At 51.5% G+C, this 22999-nt stretch overlaps 1 protein-coding gene across 2 annotated transcripts; it reads left to right on the forward strand.

Moving 5' to 3' along the window:
- Positions 1-7694: 7694 nt before the first annotated feature.
- HROB (homologous recombination factor with OB-fold) lies at positions 7695-22616 on the forward strand. 2 transcript variants are annotated; one of them, XM_082602700.1, is made up of 10 exons: positions 7695-7863; positions 9672-9722; positions 12919-14088; positions 15314-15397; positions 16395-16535; positions 17137-17245; positions 17434-17519; positions 17897-18022; positions 19880-19997; positions 21965-22616. In XM_082602700.1, exons 1-10 carry the CDS (start codon positions 7861-7863, stop codon positions 22054-22056), a joined length of 1980 nt encoding a protein of 659 aa, XP_082458826.1. In that variant the 5' UTR covers positions 7695-7860; the 3' UTR covers positions 22057-22616. The 2 variants fall into 2 exon arrangements, 1 of the variants encoding a protein (XP_082458826.1); XR_014291809.1 differs by lacking the exons at positions 17434-17519; positions 21965-22616 and having other exon boundaries at positions 19880-19966.
- The last annotated feature ends 383 nt before the right edge of the window (positions 22617-22999 follow it).

Below are 22999 nucleotides of genomic sequence, written 5' to 3' on the forward strand. Positions count from 1 at the left end.
TTGGTTCAGGGCCAGCTGTAATGCTACTGACACTCCCATTCCCTGAGCAAGGAACTCACCTTCTACACAGAGGAAATGACCTCTGCCCCACCCTCTCTCACCTTGCTGTTTCCAGCTCCTGAGATCCCCATCCCACTCTCCCAGACTTAGTATCTATAGAATTGCCCTAGGGGTGGGTGGAGGTGCAAGCCCAGATGTCCACCCCCAGGTCTGTTTCTCTGCCCCAGGGATGCTGTAGGAACAAGGATTCCAGACTAAGGTTGCCAGAATTGGGTGGGGGGGGGCGTGGGGGGGTGGGGGAGGATTCCCAGTTAAATTTACATTTCAGATAAACAAGGAATAATTTTGTATACTTACATAAAGAGCTCCTGACTTTTCAAAACTTATTTATTTTTATACTTATATTTTAAAATTATTCCTTATCTGACACTCAAATTTAAGTGGGTGTCCTATGTCCTATATTTTATCTGGCATCCCTACTCCTAGACCTCAAGTTCAGGTTGGAAGACAGCCCAGCAAATGGCTTTTGTTAAGAGTTTTTAAACAAAAAGTTACCCAGGCTTCCCTGGTGGCGCAGTGGTTGGGAGTCTGCCTGCCAATGCAGGGGACACGGGTTCGTGCCCCGGTCTGGGAGGGTCCCACGTGCCGCGGAGCGGCTGGGTCCATGAGCTGTGGCCGCTGGGCCTGCGCGTCCGGAGCCTGTGCTCCGCAACGGGAGAGGCCACAGCAGTGAGAGGCCCGCGTACCGAGGGAAAAAAAAAAAAAAAAAGTTACCCATTTAAGTATACAATTCAACATTTTTTTTAGTAAATTTACCAATTTGTACAACCATCACATAATCCAATTTTAAAACATTTTCGTCACCCAATAAAATGCCCATTTACAGTTAATTCCCATTACCACCCTCACAAATGGCTTTTTAAAATATTGAATAATTATTTTTTTCTGTTGTAAAATGTCACAAACTCTTTTTTTCTTTTTTAACTTTTTTTTTTTTTTTTTTTGGCCGCGTGGAGCAGCATGCAGGATCTTAGTTCCCCGACCAGGGATCGAACCCATGTCCCCCTGCAGTGGAAGTGCAGAGTCTTAACCACGGGACTGCCAGGGAGGTCCCAAAAATCACAAACTCTTAATGTAGAGGGAGATTAGAGAAGTACAAAGAAGAAAATAAAATCACTCCTAAGTGCATAATTCATTGAGAACAATTATTAGTAATTGGGTAAATGCTTTTCTAATCTTTTTCCTATGTTCATATTTTTTCAAGAAATGGGCTTCCCTGATGGCGCAGTTGTTAAGAATCCACCTGCCAATGTAGGGCACATGAGTTCGAGAAGATCCCATATGCCGCCAAGCAACTAAGCCCGTGTGCCACAACTACTGAGCCTGCCCTCTAGAGCCCGCGAGCCACAACTACTGAAGCCCGCGCGCCTAAAGCCCGTGCTCTGCAACAAGAGAAGCCACCACAATGAGAAGCCTGCGCACCGCAACGAAGAGTAGCCCCCGCTCGCCGCAACTACAGAAAGCCTGCGCGCAGCAACGAAGAGCCAACGCAGCCAAAAATAAATAAATAAAGTAAATAAATAAATTCAAAAAAAAGAAAAATTATATCACACAATATACAATATCTTACTATCTAATTTTTTAATGTAATACATCATGAAAATATTCCCATGGCGTCAAATCTTCTTCCACAACATCATTTTCTTTTTTTTTTTTTTGTGGTACGCGGGCCTCTCACTGTTGTGGCCTCTCCCATTGCGGAGCACAGGCTCCGGACGCGCAGGCTCAGTGGCCATGGCTCACGGGCCCAGCCGCTCCGCGGCATGTGGGATCTTCCCGAACCGGGGCACGAACCCGTGTCCCCTGAATCGTCAGGCGGACTCTCAACCACTGCGCCACCAGGGAAGCCCCGCAACATCATTTTTAAAGGTTGCACAGCATTCCATTGTGTTGTTTTACCAGTTTCTTTATTCAATCCTTTTTTGATGGAAATTTGGGTTGTTTCAAATTTTTCACCATTTTAAATAATGCTGTGATGCACCTTCTTGTAGCTAAATCCTTGCACACGTCAGTTTTTATTTTCTTAGGATAAATTCTTAGAGGTAGAGCTGTTTTGTCAAAGGGTCTACACATTTTTAAGGTGTTTGATGATTTATTTCCGACCCTGTAAGGGACACCACCGTGGGACCAAGTTGTCCAAGCCCAGGTGACATTCAGCCCAAGAGAAGAAGACTGATTGATGCCGGGTGGTGGGGTTCAGGCTGGGGGTTGGGGGAACAGGTAGAGGAGGGCAGATGAGAGAATCTACCAGGTTCTGAAGATTGTCAGGTACTGGGGAGAGACTATGTGGGACCTCCCTGGAAACCAGAGGAATGTTGCTGCCCCTGCCCCATCCCCGCCTCACCACCAGCCACAGGTGCTCCAGGCAGCAAGCTTCACCAACTCCTTCCCTGCTGACCCCTGTTGGTCTTGATGCTCCAGGCAAGCTGGATGTCGGCTCGCAGAGACCCAGCCGGCTGCAGCCTGCCCTGAGCCCCGCCCACCCCCACGGTTCGGAGAGTGTCAGCCTCCCGTCCAAAGCCAGACCTTGGCGCCCCACCAGGTGTCCAGCCTCCTTGCCCCCACCTCCTCCCAACCTTGGAAGAAGACCGTCCACGAGAGGCTTGGGGGAGGTGGGTGTTGGACTGGATCTTGTGATGATTCACATGCCACCGGAGGGGAGAAAGGGGCTGGAGGATGAATGGATTGCAAACCAAAGGGAGGGGCCAAGGAGATGAGCTTTAGTGCCTTGATCCGCCCGCGTCAGTCTCTTCAACATCTGCAGTGCGTGGGGTTGAGCGATCCCACCGGGGGGTTGGGGGGTAGGACTGGGAGGCTGGCTGACGTTAGCTTCCCGCCTGCTGGGTCGGCCAGAGCAGTTCATGAATGACTCACCTCATTGTCAGGCTGATTCACTGCTCGCCTGGGGACTTGCGGGGGGTGGAAGGGGGAGCTGGCTGGGGGGAGGCGGTAGCAGCCCCCTCTGTACGTCTCACACGCGCGCACACGCGCATACACGCGCGGGCGGGGCTCCAGCGGGTCTATTTCCCTGCTGGGGTCGGGACGCGATGGATGGGTTTCCATGATAAGAGGGAGGGGGAAGCACATCACTTGGTCATTGGAGAATAAGTTTGAGGTTTCTGTCAATAGTCTACCTGTGACTATTTACATTTAAATTAATTAAAATTAAATCCAATTAAAGCTTCAGTTCCTCAGTCTCACCAGCCACACTTTAAGTGTTCAATAGCCACATGTGCTCTTATTAATAGCTACTCTATTGGACAAGGCAGAAAGTTCTATGCGACAGTGCTGGTCTACACAGCCTTCACACACATAATGCCACACAAACAGACCAGCCCTTCCCCCACTCCCATACACTCAGACCCCCACCCTCGTAGGTAGCACACAACACACACTTAATTCCACACACATTCCACACACTCATTCAACATGCAACACCCACCCACCAACACAGCCACGCAAAGCTCTCAGTGTGTGTACACACTTCCAGTGTATGCCACTGTCCATACCAAGACAAACGTAAACACATAAACACACATCATCACCCTGAATTGCATACAACTGTTCATATGATCAAAATACAAATTAGGAAGAAATGCATTTGCAAATATGCTGAAATAGATACAAACTCAAGCCATGTGGTTCCCATAACAAATCTCAGCACAGGTTTGCAAACTCAAGTAAGGGGGGAAGGGAACCCACATTGTTTAGCCCCTGCCAATGTGCCAGGCATGGAGTTAGCCATTTCAATGCATTAATTCCTTTAATCTCACAGCAACCCTGTGAGGAAGATGCATTATTCCATTTTCATAGAGGGGACAACTAAGGTTCAGAGAGGGAAAGCAACTTAGTCAAGGTCACACAGCCAGTTAGCAGCAGGGTCAAATATGAACCAACATTTGCCTAACTCCACAGGCAGTGCGGCATGCTGTCTCCAAACACCCACACACATACACACACATACATACACACACACCACACCACACACACACAAATACAGGTGTTCTCTCTCTTGTGTCTAAGAAGCTGAGGCTCCTCTTCCAATAAGTACAGGTACAATACAGGGAAATGAGCATGGAGTTACCTAGACTCCTTTGCACTCCCTTCTGACAAAGGGCATTAGGTCATTCAACAAACGCTTACTGAATGTCTTCTGTGTGCCAGGTCCTATGCCAAGTGCTGGCTCACAAAAGTGAAACCCTATGGTCAATTGCCCTGAAAGAGTTCAAAGGCCAGCAGGGAGGTGTCAGGGAAATTTGAAGGCAATACAGGGCATACAAGGGACCTAAGCTATCATGGAGGTAGCGCCCAAGTGCAGAGAACCAAGAAGGAAATCTTGGTCTGCCTGGGGCAGTCAAGGAAGGCTTCTTGGGGGAGGCAGCATGTGATATGAGGCATGAAGAATGAGTGGGGTGGAGAAGGATTGGTATTGATTGGGATATTGGTTGAGAGATGAGATAGGGCAGGGAATCAGATGCCAGGGCATTGCAGTCCCTGGGGGTTTTATATGTCATCCTCAGGTGACTGGGAGGGATTGAAGAATTTTTACGGTGGAAAGATAGTATGCCATTTGCATGTTCAAAGAGTGGGCAGAAAGGAGGAGAGCTTGGACTAGGGAGACCATGCAGGAGGCTATGGCGATAGTCCAGGCAGGAGATGGTGAGGTCTGATGTAGAGTGTAAGGCATCCAGACAAGATAAGGGATGGAGGGAGATGAGGGGTTAGGCTGTATCCTGGTCCTGACACAGTGCAAGGCAAAGCCTTCTCACCCATGAAAATGTAATAAAAGCCATGATTTTCTTTCAGAACAAGGCATATGTGCATAGGCACATGATGTTTTGGGCAATTATAAGGGATTCATATTCCCTGAATCCCCAGGTTAAGAACCTAGTTTGTTGGAATTCTAAAAGGCAAAACAACATAGTGGGGACTTCCCTGGTGGTCCAGTGGTAAAGAATCCGCCTTCCAGTGCAGGGGATGCGGGTTCATCTCTGGTCGGGGAAATAAAATCCCACATGCCTCAGGGCAACTTGGCCCACGCACGGCAACTACTGAGTCCCTGTGCTCTAGAGCCTGTGGGTCACAACTAGAGAGAAGCCCCTGCACGGCAACAAAAGATTGCACATGCTGCAGGAAAGATCCCACATGCTGCAACTAAGATCCAGTGCAGCCAAACAAATAAATAAAAATAAAATCAGGGGCTTCCCTGATGGAGCAGTGGTTAAGAATCCGCCTGCCAATGCAGGGGACACGGGTTCCAGCCCTGGTCCAGGAAGATCCTACATGCTGCGGAGCAACTAAGCCCGTGTGCCACAACTACTGAGCCTGCACTCTAGAGCCCACAAGCCACAACTACTGAGCCCACATACCACGACTACTGAAGCCCACGCGCCTAGACCCCATGCTCCACAACAAGAGAAGCCACTGCAATGAGAAGCCCGCACACCGCAACGAAGAGTAGCCCCCGCTCGCCACAACTAGAGAAAGCCCGCGGGCAGCAACGAAGACCCAACGCAGCCAAAAATAAATTAATTAAAATAAATAAATAAATAAAATAAAATTGGAAGATGGAAATTACGGTGTGAGTAGGAGTTGATATTATTCCTTTTGGCTTTTTGGGCTCTGTGGTGTCCCTTCAACTGGAGCTGACAGAGCCCAGATCCACAGGGAGCTCTGTAACTGGATCTCTAGGACTATCGAAAGTTGGGCACAGGGTGAGCTGTGCCTGGGATTCCTGGGAGGAGAGGGGGTCTATAAATGGGAGGGTTGGGGTTTTGTCCTCTAGCTCAGAAGCACAGAGACCTTGAAGGAATTCCTAACTTGAATGAGAATTAGAGGTCCAGGTTTCCTCTCTCATCACCATTCTGGCCTCCATTCTGACATATGACAGGTTAGTTGGTCCACACGGAGTAATGATGGAAGCCATAGGCTGCCCAGGGATCAGGCCAGACCAAGCAGGATACCCTAGGGAAGATCCATGGCTGGTTCAGATCAGATTGTTAAGAACTCAAGTCAGCTACCTTCCTCCTGCCTTTTGAGTCCTCAAAACTATGCAACCCTTGTGTCTTTGACTACCTCTCTTGTGACAAGCAAAGAGGGAAACTGAGGTTGGGCTGAATCAGTAACCACAGTAGGCTTTAGTGATAAGAGCTGGCCTTCCCAGATCTCTGGGCCCCTGCCCATCTGTCTGCACAGCTCTCCTGGACTCTATCTTTTGATCTGTATCTCCCTGACTTGTTCATATTTTATTTATTTATTTTATATATTTTTTGGCCACAGCACGGCTTGTGGGATCTTAGCTCCTGAACCAGGGACTGAACCCATGCCCATGGCAGTGAAAGCACATAGTCCTAACCACTGGACCGCCAGGGAATTCCCTCCCTGACTTGTCCATGAACTTGAGAGCACAAGGAGCCATTCATTTCTTTATCTCCAGTGTCAAGCACTGTGCCTGTTAAATAGTAGTCACTGTGTCATTCATTCAGTAACTCTATGGGTCATTGTTCTAAGTGCTGGGATACAAAGTTGAACAAGCCAGACAAGGTCCCTACCCTCATGGAGCTCATATTCTAGTGAGGAAGACAGACAGTAAAGATGTAAATTATGGGACTTCCCTGGTGGTCCAGTGGTCTGCCCTGCAATGCACGGGACGCCGGTTCTATCCCTAGTTGGGGAATTAAGATCCCACATGCCGCGGGGCAACTAAGCTTGTGCACGGCAACTACTGAGCCTGCGCCACAACTAGAGAGAGAAGCCCGTGCGATGCAATGAAGAGCCCATTGCACCACAACGAAAGATCCGGGGTGACGCAACTAAGACCCAGTGCAGCCAAAAATGAATAAATAAGTATTTTGGGGCTTCCCTGGTGGCGCAGTGGTTGAGAGTCCGCCTGCCGATGCAGGGGATGCGGGTTCGTGCCCCGGTCCAGGAAGATCCCACATACCGCGGAGCGGCTGGGCCCTTGAGCCATGGCTGCTGAGCCTGCGCGTCCGGAGCCTGTGCTCTGCAACGGGAGAGACCACAGCAGTGAGAGGCCCAAGTACCGCAAAAATAAATAAATAAATAAATAAATAAATAAATAAATAAATATTTTTAAAAAGATGTAAACCATGACAATTATAAATAATGAAAAATGCAATGAAGGAAATTAAGCGTTGTGATGGGGGGAGGGATGTTACTTGAGAGATAAGGTGACAAGGAAGATCTGAGATCTAAGCTGAAACATGAAGGATGAAAAGAGCCCGACGGAGAATACCTTGCTTAATATACGCGTGGCAAGAATAGATGGATGGACGGATGGAGAGATGAACAGACAGACAAACCAACAGGGTAGATTCTGGTGTGAATGAGAGTCACGCTGTAGTACTCAGTCCCTAGTATGCTTAACACAAGAGAGGAGGGTGGGCAGGATGGGATGCAATGGGCCCCAAATTCCCAACCTTGCTCTCACCTGAGAGCGCATTGAACAAGCGGATTGGGCCCTAGGGGCCGCTGGGGGGCGACCGAGAGCTCATCCGTTTCCCTTTAAGGCCGGGGCGGAAGACTGCGGTGAATGGCCTTTGTGTCGGCGGGATAGAAATAGACCTGCCCCTTTAAGAGGGCGGAGACGCTTAGTGGCGGCGGCTTCGAAAGCGGCCTAGGACGCCAGCGGTCAGCTTCCCGACCACCCACCTTCGGCCGCCATCTGGGTTACAAAGACGCCTCTCTCCGAGCTCGCACCAGAGACTCTGTCGCCCGGACTCTGACACTGCCACCTTGGCCCCGGTGACCCCTAGAGTCGGGAGACTACCGGCCGTCGCCATGGTAATGCCCTGCATGGGACCACCCGGCCTCCCGGTCTCCAGGCCGCTAGGACCTGCCTTCCGGGTTCCAGCCCCTCCCCCGTGCGAGCTGCAGGGCCGGGTTAGGGTTTAGGGGAGAGCTTGGTGGGGTCGGGAGGCCTGGGCCCTAGTCAGGACTCGACATGGACACGCCCGGACCCCCAGGGAAGGTCTCTCCACTCACCTCCCTCTGGGCCTCAGTTTCCTGCCTCTTGCCTTCCTTTTTTTTAAAAAAATTAATTTATTTATTTATTTTTGGCTGTGTTCGGTGTTCATTGCTGCGCGGGCTTATCTCTAGTTGCATCCAGCGGGGGCTACTCTATGTTGCGGTGAGCAGGTGAGCAGGCTTCTCATTGCGGTGGCTTCTCTTGTTGAGGAGCACGGGCTCTAGGCGCGCAGGCTTCAGTAGTTGCTCCGCAGCATGTGGCATCTTCCCGGACCAGGGCTCGAACCCGTGTCCCCTGCATTGGCAGGCGGATTCTTAACCACTGCGCCACCAGGGAAGCCCCCACTTCATCTTGCAGGACTCCTGTTCATCCTAACCGGTGTGCTCAAACGTCACGCTTCTTGGGACCTCCTCCCCCTAACCCTTCCAGCCTGATCCTTGACATTCCGGGATAGGTCTCCCTAACTATAGCTCTCGCTGCTCTGGCGTCTGAGTTTAGGCACAGCCCTTGACTCTAGGAGTGACACACTTTGTTGTTTTTTTTTTTTTTTGCGGTACACGGGCCTCTCACCGCCGTGGCCTCTCCCTCTGCGGAGCACAGGCTCCGGATGCGCAGGCCCAGCGGCCATGGCCCACGGGTCCAGCCGCTCCGCAGCATGCGGGATCCTCCCGTACCAGGGCACGAACCCGCGCCCCCTGCATCGGCAGGCGGACTCCCAACCACTGCGCCACCAGGGAAGCCCAGAGTGACACACTTTTAATGTTGACCACAGCAGCCCTGCTGCCCAGAAAGAAGGAACTGAACTGTGGACTGGGAGGCACCCCAACCTCCTGGGACCCTAGCTTTTGGGTGTTGGATTAGATAAAAACCACTGGCTTGACTTTCAGAATCAAGGCCACTAGGCTGGGCATGCTTGGATTTATGGGAGTGTCCCTTATGTTTGACAAAGTTTCCAAACGCCAAGCCTTTGGGATGTTGCAAAATCCTTAGGCCCACTGCACAGTGCTGGGTCTAAAGAATGACCAGGCTCCCGTGGGCAGTCTTCTCTTTGCTTCCTCCCTCTTATTACAAGATTATGCAGGGCTTCCCTGATGGTGCAGTGGTTAGGAATCCGCCTGCCAATGCAGGGGACACAGGTTCGAGCCCTGGTCTGGTAAGATCTCACGTGCCGCGGAGCAACTAAGCCCGTGTGCCACAGATACTGAGCCCACGTGCCACAACTACTGAAGCCCGCGTGCCTGGAGCCCATGCTCCACAACAAGAGAAGCCACCACAATGAGAAACCCGCGCACTGCAACGAAGAGTAGCCCCTGCTCGCCGCAACTGGAGAAAGCCCGTGCACAGCAATGAAGACCTAACACAGGCAAAAAAAAAAAAAAGATTAGTGCAAATGGACCTGAGTGAATTATTTTACAAGAAAGGATTCTAAGTCATCTAAGTCTTTAAGTAAATCCCATCTCTTCTCTCCTCATCCCTTATTCCTCCCCCCAACACTAGCAGAAAAACAAACAGAAAACAGTAAACCTGATGGTCTTGTTAGAATTGGGAAAAAGCAGAGAGAGGACAGAAGGTACTTGCAAACGGTATTTCTCCTCCAACCTCAACTGCTTTGTTTTCCTTTCAGGCATGCAGTCTGCAGAAGCTGTTTGCTGTGGAAGAGGAGTTTGAAGATGAGGTAAGGAAGTGTTGGTGAACAGAGATGGCAGAGAAGGTCTTAAGATGTAAACACCCAGGCCCAGAACCCAAGTTTCCTTTTACTTGGCATGTATATCTTTTTTTGTCTGTGAGAGGCTGAGAAATAATGAGAAATGTAAACAACCCACTTAACTGTCTTAGAAACAAATGAAAAACCAGAAAGATGAGCTGCTTAATTGTCATACCTTTAAATTATAAGGGCCCTTGCCTGGAAGCTGTGTCACGTGGATGATTGGATTCACCTTCACGATGACATACTTTTTTAAATTATAAATTTGTTTATTTATTCATTTATTTTTTGGCTGCGTTGGGTCTTCGTTGCTGCAGGCGGGCTTTCTCTAGTTGCAGCGAACGGGGGCTGCTCTTTGTTGGGGTGTGTGGGCTTCTCATTGCGGTTGCTTCTCTTTGTTGTGGAGCACAGGCTCTAGGCATGCGGGCTGCAGTAGCTGTGGCATGCGGGCTCAGTAGTGGTGGCTCGCGGGCTCTAGAGCGCAGGCTCAGTAGTTGTGGCACATGGGCTTAGTTGCTCCACTGCATGTGGTATCTTCCTGGACCAGGGCTCGAACCCGTGTCCCCTGCATTGGCAGGTGGATTCTTAACCACTGAGCCACCAGGGAAGCCCCACGATGACGTACTTGATGTGGGAAGAAAGTTTAGGGAGAGTCAGAGACAGCACAGTTACTGGACAACAGGAGGCTCGGGGTCACCAACTGGCTACCTGAGCCAGGGCAAAGTACTGCATTCTGTGGCCTTCCATTTTCTCTCCTATGACATGATGGCTGTTCTTCTGCCATAAACATTCTTCCCTTCCTCCTCTCTCCTCAGAAGATGACACGTTAGACTAGATCTGAAGCTGGCATGTTAGAATCACCTCTGCCGAGGCCCTACCACACACCAGTTACATCAGAATTTCTGGGAATGGGCCCAGGCAGGGGTATTTCTAATCTCTGGGTGCAGCCAGAGACCACTGAAGTAGTGATCTGCACAGCTGTCTTCCCACTCAGATCTAACAGATATAGTTTCATCTAGGAGGCCCAAAATTGCTATCTCAAATCCTTTTCAGAAAGAAACAGGATTTAAGTGAGTAAATCTCCAAAAGGTAAATTAAATTGCTTAAGAATACAGCACCAGGGACTTCCCTAGGGGTGCAGTGGTTAAGAACCCACCTGCCAATGCAGGGGACACGGGTTCGAGCCCTGGTCCAGGAAGATACCACGTGCAGCGGAGCAACTAAGCCCGTGCGCCACAACTACTGAGCCTGCTCTCTGGAGCCCACGAGCCACAACTGCTGAGCCTGCGTGCCACAAATACTGAAGCTCAGGTGCCTAAAGCCCGAGCTCCGCAACAAGAGAAACCACTGCAATGAAAAGCCCGCGCACTGCAACGAAGAGTAGCCCCTGCTCGATGCAACCAGAGAAAGCCCATGTGCAGCAACAAAGAGTGAACCCAGCCAAATAAATAAATAAATAAATAAATAAGAATAGAACACCAACAGCCAGGTTGGCCTCCTGACTCCAGTCTAAAGTACATGGAAGCTATTAAACTACATTTATAGAATAGAGTTGCTCTAGTTTATCAATGACAAGCCATTCAAATCTACTTTTTTGTCTCCCAGTGATTTGCTTTAAAAATCACGTTTAGAATTTGTCCGGCTGCCTAACTGGTGCCTAGTGAGATGGTGAATGCTGCACCAGGGACCCTTCTGGCAGCCACAGTCCCACGCTTCCCTTCCTTTGAGGCTTTTGGAACCCGAGGTTTGAAGGGAAAAACAGACCTTCCTCAGACCTCTTAAAATTCCATCTCTGGCTTGTCTCATTCATTGAGGCCCCAAGACATAGTGACAAAGGCACTTATGGGTTCCAGTCCTGGTTCTGTGAAGTTACTTAACCTCTCTGAGTCTCCGTTTCTGTATCCATAAAACAGGGACAATAATAGTACCTATTCATAGGGTCATCATGAGAACTCATGGAGAGAATTCTGGTAAAATGTTTACATGGTACCTGGCACCCGGTGAGGTTTTTCAAATGTTAGGTGTTTTGTTATCACTTGGGGACTTGATTTTTGTTTTTACAAATAATTCAAAACTGCCAGCTTTGTCAAGGAGATATGCGTCCTTGTCTTTGTCTTTCAGCTTTGGAGATGTGTAATTACGGGCTGAAAAAAATGACCCTCCTGGGTCTTACCAGGTCATGGTAGGACTGCTAGGCTAGTAATGGAATTAAGAGTGAAGAACTCTGACAGCTCAAGTTTCTGTTCCATGACCAGTCCCTTTCCCCCTTCCCAAGACAGATGACATCATGTCTGAGAGTGAGCTCTTCAGCGGAAAAGGGCTCCATCAACTCCCAGGGTCATCAGGATTTTATTGCTGCTGTAATTACAATATTATTATTACTAAGTCCTAAAGTAGTCCTGTTAAGAGTATGCTACTCTCCTGATAATACACGAAGCAAGAAAGATCCTTTCTCTAGCCTGGACAGTCCAGTGCAGCAGCGGGGGGTGGGGATGGAGGGGGCCTTCCTGTCAGTTAAATCAGCAGTTCTGACACCTTCGGAGCAGGTCTGTTGCTCTTGAAGGTGTCAATCTCACCTTGCTTCCCAACCGGAATCCATACTTAATTTACCTTGCCTGAAAAGCTATATTTAACTTCTGTCTATTTTGCAGGCTCCAAGGACTCTCTGGCTTACTGAAGACTAAGCATGTGCATGTGCGTGTGTGTGTGTGTGTGTGTGTGTGGTGGGGGTGAGGAGTGGGTGGAGGACAGGCAGCAGGACCAGATGGTTAGATGCCTGGTGCACAGGCTCGACACCACAAAGCTAGTTTCCTTGAGATGTGTGTGTGACCTTGGATGATTTGTTTGACTCCTGGGTGACCTGGTTCCTTTTCTTCTCCTACTGCTCCCCCAACTGCCGCCACCACCCCTCCCCACCCCTCACCTGACACTGAAGAAAGAGAGAAGCTACCTGAAGACTTAGCCTTAGAATGCGTCTGGTAGAAGCCTCGTTATGGGCTCCTGGGCAAGGTCAAAGGTGGTGAGAGAGTCCACCACTGCCTTTCACACCTTGGTTTCTTGTTTGCGAGTATCTGCATACACAGACACACCACGTGCCCGAAACGGTAAAAGCGGAGTGTTTCTTGATTTCCAGATGCCAAGACCCGCTGTCTCTGCTTCTTTGTAGGATTTCTTGTCGGCTGTGGAGGATGCAGAGAACCAGTTTGCTGGCTCACGGCCTGTAAATGCTGGGTGCCTGAGACCTGTCTCTTCCCGGCCACAGGAGGCCCAGCTACTGCCATGCCCCACTGCTCCTTCAGAGGCTGCGGGCCTGCCAGCCCTGGGACTCCGCCTTTCTACCTCCAGCATGCCCAGGGCCGTTGGAGGTCCACCTTCCACAGGAACAGCTCCCCTAAGGCCTGTCTCAACATCCAGCAGCTGGACTGGCAATCGGGGAAGAGTGACACTGACAGAAGCGCTCAGTGAGACCCCAGTGAGACCCCAGTCCTCAGTCTCCCACCCCCAGCTCACCTTCAAGAGCAAACAGCAGGTGATTGGTGGCTTTGAGGGGCCTGAACAAGATGAATTTGATAAGGTCCTGGCAAGCATGGAGCTGGAGGGCCCCGTCATGGAACTGGAACTTGGAGTTAGCGGTGAGGCCACAGGAATCCTGCCCACCTGGCGGCGGGAGGACTCAACCTTGGCTAAAAAGGCCCGGGCAGCTGATCTGAGCAGACCTTGCCCAAAGGGGCCCATGCCTGCAACCCACATAACTGGTGTCCCGTCAGCCCGGGATGTGCCCCCGGATCCTGTTGTCCGCGGTGGGACTCCACAGTCCCACTTGAGGCCTGGTGCCACGGGTAACCTTCCTGTCCCAACTGCCGCAATGGCTCGCGGTCAGCAGCCCCATTGGGAAGTCTCTCCCGGTGGTCCCCCTCCTCAAGCACCCCAGCCTCTCCAAGCTGCTGGCAGGCTCATTCAGAGCAGCCCTCAAAATCATTTCCCTGGTCAGCCATTCCAGTCTCCAAATGCCTGCTTAGCTGGCAAACCTCATTTTCTTACACCACGGACTCCCAACTCAAGCTGTGCTACTCCCTCGAGGACTATCTCTGGATTATTTCCTCGGGGGCCCTTCCAGCCCCGAGCTCCAGCATCTTCTGTCGAGTCTCCTGTCAGCACTCTGAAGGGCCCCCGTCCTTCCCCAGTCCCTCAAGCCGCTCTGCAGACGCCCATCGTCACGAACCACCTGGTGCAGCTCGTCACTGCTGCCAACCGGACACCCCAGCAGCCCACTTGCACCTCCACCCGTGCCAAAACGCGCCGCTTCCCCGGCCCAGCTGGGCTCCTGCCTCACCAGGTGAGTGACAGCTTCTCTCTGGCCAGAGCTGGAGCTCCCCAGGCTGCTGTGGGCCCAGGAGAGCAGCAGAGTCCCAGAGGATCTTCACGCCCCCCAGGAAGGAGAGGAAGGAAGTGCAGAGAGGGAGCGTTTCCAAAGCTGTGGAGGAAGTCAGAAGAAGTGGGAAGAATTGAATGCTCGAAAACCCACGTGTGAGATGCTTAAGGCTTGAGAATGTCACAATTTCCATACATTCGTTGAACATCTACTGTTTCCTAGCACCAGGGCAGGAAGATTCATTCATTTATATTTGCTAAGGACTGGTATGTGTTGGGCATTTTGCTTGGACCTGAGAATACAGAGATTAACATAGAAATAATTCCCATCCTAAGGAGCTCCCAGGAGAGTGGAAGAAGCAGACACAAACAAACGATTACACATAAAAGGCACAGGGAGAGTAGAGGTCATTCCCTGGCTGCTGGGGAGACTTTAGGCTCCTTGGGCTTGCTGCGTGGGCTCTGGAGGGATGAGTAGGAGGTTTACGGAGGGTGTGTCGGAAGGCTTGTCCTGGAGGACATTTCAGCAGTGGAAAGACGGGAGAGCGTGTGCAAAGGCACAGATGCTCTGGGAGATCCACAGAATCACTCATAGCTGGTGTGGGGTCAACGTGGGGGAGTTGGGGCTGAGCTGCGTGTGTAGATTTCGGCAGCAGTGGAGAGACAGGGTCCATCAAACTACTCTTGGATCAGATCCCAGATAATTGGACTCTGAGGATCTGGTCTGGTTGTGATAGGTTACCCCCTTTCCTCACATTTGAAGGGTGTTTGAAACGATTCCTACCTGTTAACTTGCTCTTCCCTGGCACTTTTAAGAGAAATCCAAGGAGATCATGTACATTCCTCCTGGGATGGATCTCTGTAGGGAAGGATGAGGTCCCTGAGCAGGGGTTTGGGGAAAGCTGCCTTTTACTCATCTCAGGCCTCTCTATTCGTCATCGCCCCCTTCAGGAAGCCCTGGGGTTTGTTCCTGGGCCAGCTCTAGCTTCCTCACACTCCCAAAACGATCCCCAAAGCATCTTTTTTGAGCTGCCAACTAGGCTCCTGAGACTTCGTTAGGAGAGATGTACTATGTGTTAATTGTCCCTGATAGTTTCTTGAACTCATTATGTAACCCAGACAAGAAGCTGTACTTGTAAATAACAGCTGCTGAGCTTGCTCTTGCCTTCTCCTCCTCTCTCCCCTTGTAGCACAGTGGGAAAAATCTGGACGACATCATGGTTTCCACGCCCCAGACTCCGACTCATGGTGCTCTGGCTAAATTCCGGGCAGAGGTAACTAATTCCATGCAAATGTTAACTTCCTGGGGATCATTTAAGAGTGAGGGACATCCCTACATGTTTCAGTAGCTGAGAATCAGAGTCTGTGCTGCTCGGCCTGTTCCCTGGGGTCACACACCACAGGGCATATGGGGAGGTGGCAATTTTCCTGGCATAAAGTGAAGCCTATCCTGATGCCAGAGATGTGTGTACCGATACCATGAGCCCAGCTTTCTTTCCCAGCTAAGAAAGAAAGGCCCAGCTAACTCCATCTTCCCTCAGAGGAGGAGAGTGTAATAGCTGTCGAAACTGTATCTCAGGAACCCTGCCTTTCAGGTTTCTGGGAATCAAGCTGGGAAGGATCTGGCTTCATCTTGCCTCTGGTGGGTTCCCTCTTGGTGGGTGAGACCCAGCCTCCCTCCTCCCTGGGATTCTGGTTGGCCTGCTCCGCTCCCAGACCCACTTTTGCTTTTAATTCTCTCTAGAAGTTTTTCTCTTTGCTGTAGCTCTGCAGACCCACCAGTCCATTTCAGCTCCAAAGCAATAAATACTCACCTGGATTCAAAGCATTTTTTAATATAAGAAGGTGAATAGTTAAAGCCAGAGGCACCCCAAATAAAATATAATTGGTTTCAAAATTGCCTGGAAGCCTATAGATGTATGTGGGGGCTCCCTAGCCCTAAGACTTTGCAAGTCCATTGTAAGAGACAAGCATAGATAGCCTTTTGCATTAATGGAATTAAAATCAGGGCCTGATTTAAAGTAAACAAATACCTCAGTGAAAGTACCTTTGTTAGTGTACCTTTGCTATTGCTTCTCAGTGGAAGATGTGATATGCCACAAGGTTTCACACACCATTTTCTGAACTTGGAGATACATAAAGGGAGAGAGTGTGGCCACCGTGCTGCAGGGAATTCGCCCTTGCTCTCCCACCCCTCCATCCCAGCTCAGTCAAGGCCTCGAGCAAAGCGGACCCGTTAATGCAGGCTCCCCTTGTGCTCTGTTGTGCCAGATTGTTACTAGTTCCCAGGCATCGGTGGAGGAGGACTTTGGACGAGGGCCCTGGCTGACCATGAAATCGGCTCTGGGCCTGGATGAGAGAGACCCTACCTGTTTCCTCTGTACCTACAGCATCATCATGGTGCTGCGGAAGGTAAGGGTCCTGGGTGCTGAGACCCAAAGGGAAGACCATTTTTATCCCTTTCACCAACCTCCTGCCCTGCTCCACCTTAGGAAAGGGGCTCTCTGTTTGCTCCCTGCTACCCCAGGCCTGTCTCTGAGTGGCAACACGAAGCCCCTTTGGCCGTATCTTCCACTCACCTGCCTTTTCACAGTATCTGGCAGAGGTGGAGGTGGGTTATGGGCATGTCTCTGCACATCTGGGCCCTGAATGGGGTAAGGTAAACACACTGCTACCCCTAGAGCTCCCCAGAGGTCAAAGGTCACGTGCAGACTCATGTTAGTCCATGTGCTGACGTATTCCTGCCTGTGGCCTGTGTGACGGAGCTCTATATGAATACATACACATAAACACACAAAAGAAAGGAGGCAGGGGAGACAAACGAAAGGCCCGCCAGCTTCGGGTCTGCCAGAGGGAGGTGGGATGAGCCCTTTAGGCTGCCCCTGTGCCCTCTGAAAAGGAAGATCATCACCACACCAGTGGTCTGCCCCCACTCCCTGCGTGGCCCTGGCACACTTGGGAGCCTTACAGGTGGGACGTGGCTGGCTCAGCAAATGCCTCTCCTTGTAACCAGGCAGCCCTGAAGCAGCTGCCCAGGAACAAAGTCCCCAACATGGCAGTGATGATCAAGTCCCTGACTCGGAGCACAGTGGACGCCAGTGCGGTTTTCAAGGACCCCACGGGTGAGGAGTTAAGTCCTGGGAGTGTCTGACGAGTGGCCGCATTGAGGTCAGGAGGTGAGGAGGAGCCACCCTCTCCATTTGCAGTTAGGAAAATTGAGGCAGTCTACAACCCCCTTCCCAGCCAGGGCCCAAACCAGTCGCTGTGCTGCCCTTGACCCTGATACTGACGGGTGGTGTGGTGTTTGCAGGAGAGATGCAGGGCACGGTGCACAGGTTGCTGCTGGAGACACGCCAGAATGAGCTGAAGCCTGGCTCAGTGCTGCTGCTAAAGCAGGTACGGGAGCTCCAGGTGGGGACCTGCTCTCCCGCCTCCTGCCCTGGAGAAAGCCCGGGGGTTGTCTCTCTGGCTCCCTGTCCTCCCAGGGCCCAGGCAGAGAGTGGCTGCCCTAGTGGAAGACCCTGGCTCACTGGAGCCGAGTAAAGGCCTGACTGCCATCCTTCAGGGGGCAGATGGGGGTGGGGGTCGTGCTGTGAGGGGCCGAGGATGGGGTACGCGGTTCTACTCTGGCAGCAGGGCTGCAGCAGGAGTGATTTCTGTGACCCTGGTGCAGAGGCTAGCACGGGTGAGGCGGGCGGGACTGGGTGGCCGTCCGGCAGCACCTGGCGCTCTGTCAGGACACTGGACACCTTCCCCCCCTTTCTCTACTCCAGATCGGAGTGTTCTCTCCTTCCCTCCGAAATCACTACCTCAACGTGACGCCCAACAACCTGGTCCACGTTTATAGCCCAGATTCTGGGGATGGGAACTTCCTCAAGCCATCTCAGCCCTTCCCCAAGGTAAGAGGAGCAAGATGGAGTGGGGATGGGTAGAGCCGCTTTCCGCCTGGGTCTTCCGATCTCTTCCCCTCTTCTATCCTGGGGAGCAGGGATGTGAAGTGGACAGTTGCCCTGAGGTGAAAAGATGCCCTTTGGGGACAGGGCCATCTCCTCCTGTCCCTGGTCCAGCCACCTGCCAGATGGCACAGTAACAGGACCTAGAGGAGCAGCTGGCTTCTGGGTGGATCCCTGAGTGTCTGATGGCAGACCTGAACGTCGGAGAGCGTGGGAGTCACTTGAGAACTAACCGAGTTGAGGGTCCACGATGGGGTGGGGCCCTCAGTGAGTGGCTGAGGGCTGGATTTGCTGCAGGTGGCAGTGCAGAGAGCAGCCAGCTACAGGTGGTCTCAGGTGGGCCAGCACTTGCTCTGCATCTTCCCTCCTGGTTCCCACCTCTGCTAGGTGAGGGGGCGCCGGCCCAGAACTCCTTTGGGAACCAAGGGAGGCTGGGTCCCAGGCAGCTCCACTCCAGGGTGAGTGTGCAGGGCCCGGCCTTGACTTGGCACACAGTGTCCCATCTGTGGCCACCCCCACCTTCCTGGGATCCTGGGTTGTCGTCATGACCTGGCCTGGGGGTCAGGAGACCTAGGTCATGGCCCTGCTCTGCTGGAAATTTGTAACACGACCTTGGGCAAGTCCTGTCCCCTCCCCTGCTGTTGCTTTGTCTATAAAATGAGTGGGTTAGACTCGATGACATCTAGTCAAGTTACATGTTTAGTTCTAACTTGCTGCTTCTCATCTTTCTCCCTAACCTTCTTCATTCTCTCAATATCACCCCACTTCTAAAAAAAGCATCTTGATTTCCTTTTTTTTTTTAAATTATTTTTTTGGCTGCGTTGGATCTTCGTTGCTGCACGTGGCTTTCTCTAGTTGCGGCGAGCGGGGGCTACTCTTCACTGCAGTGCGCAGGCTTCTCATTGCAGTGGCTTCTAGTTGCGGAGCGCGGGCTCTAGGGCGCACGGGCTTCAGTAGTTGCAGCGCGTAGGCTCAGTAGTTGTGGCTCGCAGGCTCAGTAGTTGTGGCACACGGGCTTAGTTGCTCCCGGCATGTGGGATCTTCCCCGACCAGGGCTCGAACCTGTGTCCCCTGCATTGGCAGGTGGATTCTTAACCACTGTGCCACCAGCGAAGTCCCATCTTGATTTCCTTTTAAATTTCAAGTCACCCCAGGTATTCCCTGGTGGTGCAGTGGTTAGGACTCTGTGCTTCCACTGCAGGGGGCATGGGTTCGATCCCTGGTCAAGGAATTAAGATCCCGCTCGCTGCAAGGTGCAGCCAAAAAAAAAAAAAAAAAAAAAAATTTTTTTTTCAAGTCATCCATACTTGTTGAAAAAAATTGAAATAGTACAGAATAAAGCAATATGAAACTGACCCTTCTCCACTTCCATTCCCTAGGGCTAACCATGGTTAACAGCTTTAATTACTAATTTTAATTACCTGTTCATATATTAGCTAGTTTGGGGATTGTTAACAGCTCATTTTTAATTCCAGGCTAACTCCTCAGCATAATTCTGAATGGCGTCTTCACTCTCTGCTCCAGTTATAGAGATTCCCTAAAACATCAGATACCAGCAGAATTAGAAAAGAAAATCAGCCCAAAGTTTTCTGTTTCTCTTTTATTTTTTTAACTGTCTGCTGTTTGGCGTGTTTGGCGTTTCTGCCCCCTCCCCACAGCATGGGCCTGGGTGACTGGCCGCTGCCACGTTCCTCTCTCCTGTCTTTCCTGAGCCCCCACCTGTTCCTTTGAGGTTGTTTGGGCAGAACTGTCCAGAGGGATGTCAGGGGCACAGGTGTTGGTGACCAGGTCCTCTGTCCCCAGGATCCAGGAAGCGTCCATGAAAGCCTCCAGCATGAGCCCGAGAAGCCTGGGAAAGGCCTCCGAATAGCACAGAACCCAGAGGCAGGGGCATCACCTGAGAAAGAACTCCCAGAAGCAGGTAAGGCCGTCAGCCCACCCAGGAGCAAAAGAGGTTCTCCTTCTGTTCCCTCTTGAATAGCTCAGCCAGATTGTTCTGGCTGCATCTTGTTCCTCCTCCTGTGAATCTTTGGATCTTACAGAATCTTAACAGAAATCAAATGTGGTGTGTTCTCTGGCAAGGCTGCAGGCCACAAACTAATTAACACAAAGAATGTGAACCGAAGCTCCCCAGTTTCCAGGCCATGTGCTGTTAGCCACAGGGGGACATAGACTGGCACCATCCTTGAGTCTTCTGTGGGCTGATGGCCAGACCTCAGAGGCAGAGTTCCCCATAGTGACTAAGCTCCAAGGCCCTCCAGGTGGTGCTGAGGGGTCAGACATCCATGTGGTTAGGGTGGGACCAGGATACAGACCTGAGAGGCCCAAATACAGACCTTTTAGGGCAGGGCCAACTTGTTCCTCTGGAGGGAGCCTTACCCAGGTGAAGCTAAACACAGTCCAGGTCTGGTCCTTAGCTCTTTGATTCCATAAATTCAACCCTGTTTGGCCCCAAAGTTCGTGGGATTATGAATAGGTGTCTCAATGTTAACCAAATTCACAGTAGACCAATGGATAAACCACAAAGCCCATTTCTTTATTTTGTATGAAATAGCATCTACCCTGTATGCTGGAATCTTCTCTAGAATCTTGCACTGTCTCCTTGTAAGTCAGCTTGATGACAAGCCGAACCATCATCAGAAGGTTGCTGGTGGTCATAGTATAAGAGTGAGGCGAGTTGCCTGTAGAAGGTGTGGTTGGTGTCGTATCTCCACTGTAGGGACAGACCTGTCAGGAAGGCAGCTGCTGGTGGTGGCCGGGCAGCGCTAGGAGACACAAATGCGGATTCCTTCTATGATTCCCATTTTCCTAGGGTCACGCTGGCTGGCTCACTCCATTTAACCTAGTGTTTCTTCCGACGGTCACAGTGTAGCTAGTGAGAGGCAGCTTTTTTCGTTAGAATCCAATTCCAGTCCTGCTTCCCTGAGTGCAGTGCTGGTCTCCCTAATTGAATCTGAATGCCCCCAAACTGACGTCTGTCCTTCCAGCAGCAGTGTGTATCGACTGCTCTGTGCCAGACTGGGAGCTGGCCTCTGCAGGTATCGTTTCCAGCCTGACTGACTCTAGGGCTGCCTGATCCCGTCCATTCAGCGGGCGTTTTCTAGTTGGAAGCTATGGCTCTGGTGTCAAAGGGATGCTACTTGGGGAAGTTGTTGACCTCTTTAAACCCTGTTCTCTCAGGTAAAGTGGGGATTATAACACGATCTACCATGAGATGCCCTCGAAAGGGGCCCGGTGAGCCCGAAATAAAGTGATGAGTATAACGTGTGCAGCCCTGTGCTGGCACCCAGCACACCCCGGCACGTGTTAGCTGCCCTTGTTAGCAGTCAGAGGAGCAGCAGGGCTTACTGAGGTCAGCTCTGTTTCCAAGTTCTCAGACAGAAGCACCCCATCCAAGAACTGTAGTCGGGGACAGTTACTTTTGTCCCCTCTGCCCACAAGGCACTTTGGGGGAGGGGACAATGATGTCTCCCACTCTGCCTATGAGAAACCAGGTTAATGAACTGTGTGATTCTGAACACATGTAATGACGCTTCTGGCCCTCTTTCTCCCTCTGTCCAGAGCAGAGGTTGCACTAGGGGACCTCTGAAGCCTTTCTGCTCGGGCACTGTACCTCTGGATGGAAAGAGGAGCCAGGAAGGCCCTGGGGAGCCTCTTGCTTAGCAAAGTGGCCCGGGCGTTTGCCTCTGCCTTTGTTGTGTGTGGGTATGTGGGGGGCAGAGGGGAGGTGGAAGGCGGGCCGGCCTCAGGCCGGTCAGTGTGGGAGCTGGCGGTCGGGCGAGCCACCTTCCTGACAGCCCTCCCGAGGGGCGGGAGCCTTGGCTCTGAGTCACGTGGAGCCCTAATATTATCACTAAGTCTCCCTGCCCTCTCTTTCCCCCTCCGCAGATGACCTAGATGGACTCCTGAGCGAGCTCCCTGAGGACTTCTTCCGTGGCACCAGCAGTTGGGACTTCCCCAAGGCAGGGCACCCACCATGAGCCGGCAGCCTCTCAGCACCCAGGCAAAGCTCTGGTTGTGTCTGATCACGTCCGGGGAGAGAGGAAGACCAACACAATTGGAAAACAAGGTTCCGGGACTTCTCTTGCTGCTCCCACCCTGGACACTTACCCTGAGAACACCCTCATCCCTCGGATTCTGCAGTGCCGTCACTTTGGGTCTTCCTTTGGCAACCGGAACTCTGCCCAGGATCAACTCTCCAGCTCTACTGTCCTCCAAGCCCTCGGGTGCATATTCCTTCTCCTCCTCCAACAGGGAAGGTGTGCCATTCTCCCACCTCAGCTTGAATTTAGAGGATGCTGGGCCTGGTCCCTTTACTCCCTAGTCCGCGGGCAGCTGAGGAGCTAAGAGGAGCTGCACCACAGCAGTGGCGACCTGTCCCTCTGGACAAGGAAGGAACGCTCAGACTTCCCTCTGCTTCGTCTCTTGAGGCCTGTAGCTGGCCAGCTCGCCTGTGCCCAGGGCTCCCAGGAGCGGGGGCAGGGGTATGGCTGAGGTGCCTTATTCTGAAATAAAGCAGCCGCCTGCTTCACCCACCTCCCTCTCGTTTCCAGCCTCGCCGCTCCTTGTTCGGTCGGCCCTGCCGGTGGTACCTTGGCCAGGGCAGAGCCAAGCCACTTGTTTTCTCTCTCTCTGCTTTTTTTTTTACCATAAACTTTTTCTTGTAGACAGTTTTAGATTTATAGAATTATTGCAAAGATGTTACAGGGAGTTCTCATATACCCCACACCCGGTCTCCCCTATTGCTGCCATCTTACATTAGTGTGGTAGATTTGTTGCAACTAAATAACCAGTATTGGTACATTACTATTAACTGAATTCCATACTTTATTCACATTTCTCAGTTTCCCCCTGATGTCCTTTTTCTCTTCCAGGATCTCACGTTACATTTAGTCATCACGTCCCTTTAGGTTCTTCTTGGCT

This window comes from Mesoplodon mirus (assembly GCF_964341445.2).
Source record: "Mesoplodon mirus genome assembly, chromosome: 18".
NCBI lineage: Eukaryota > Metazoa > Chordata > Mammalia > Artiodactyla > Ziphiidae > Mesoplodon > Mesoplodon mirus.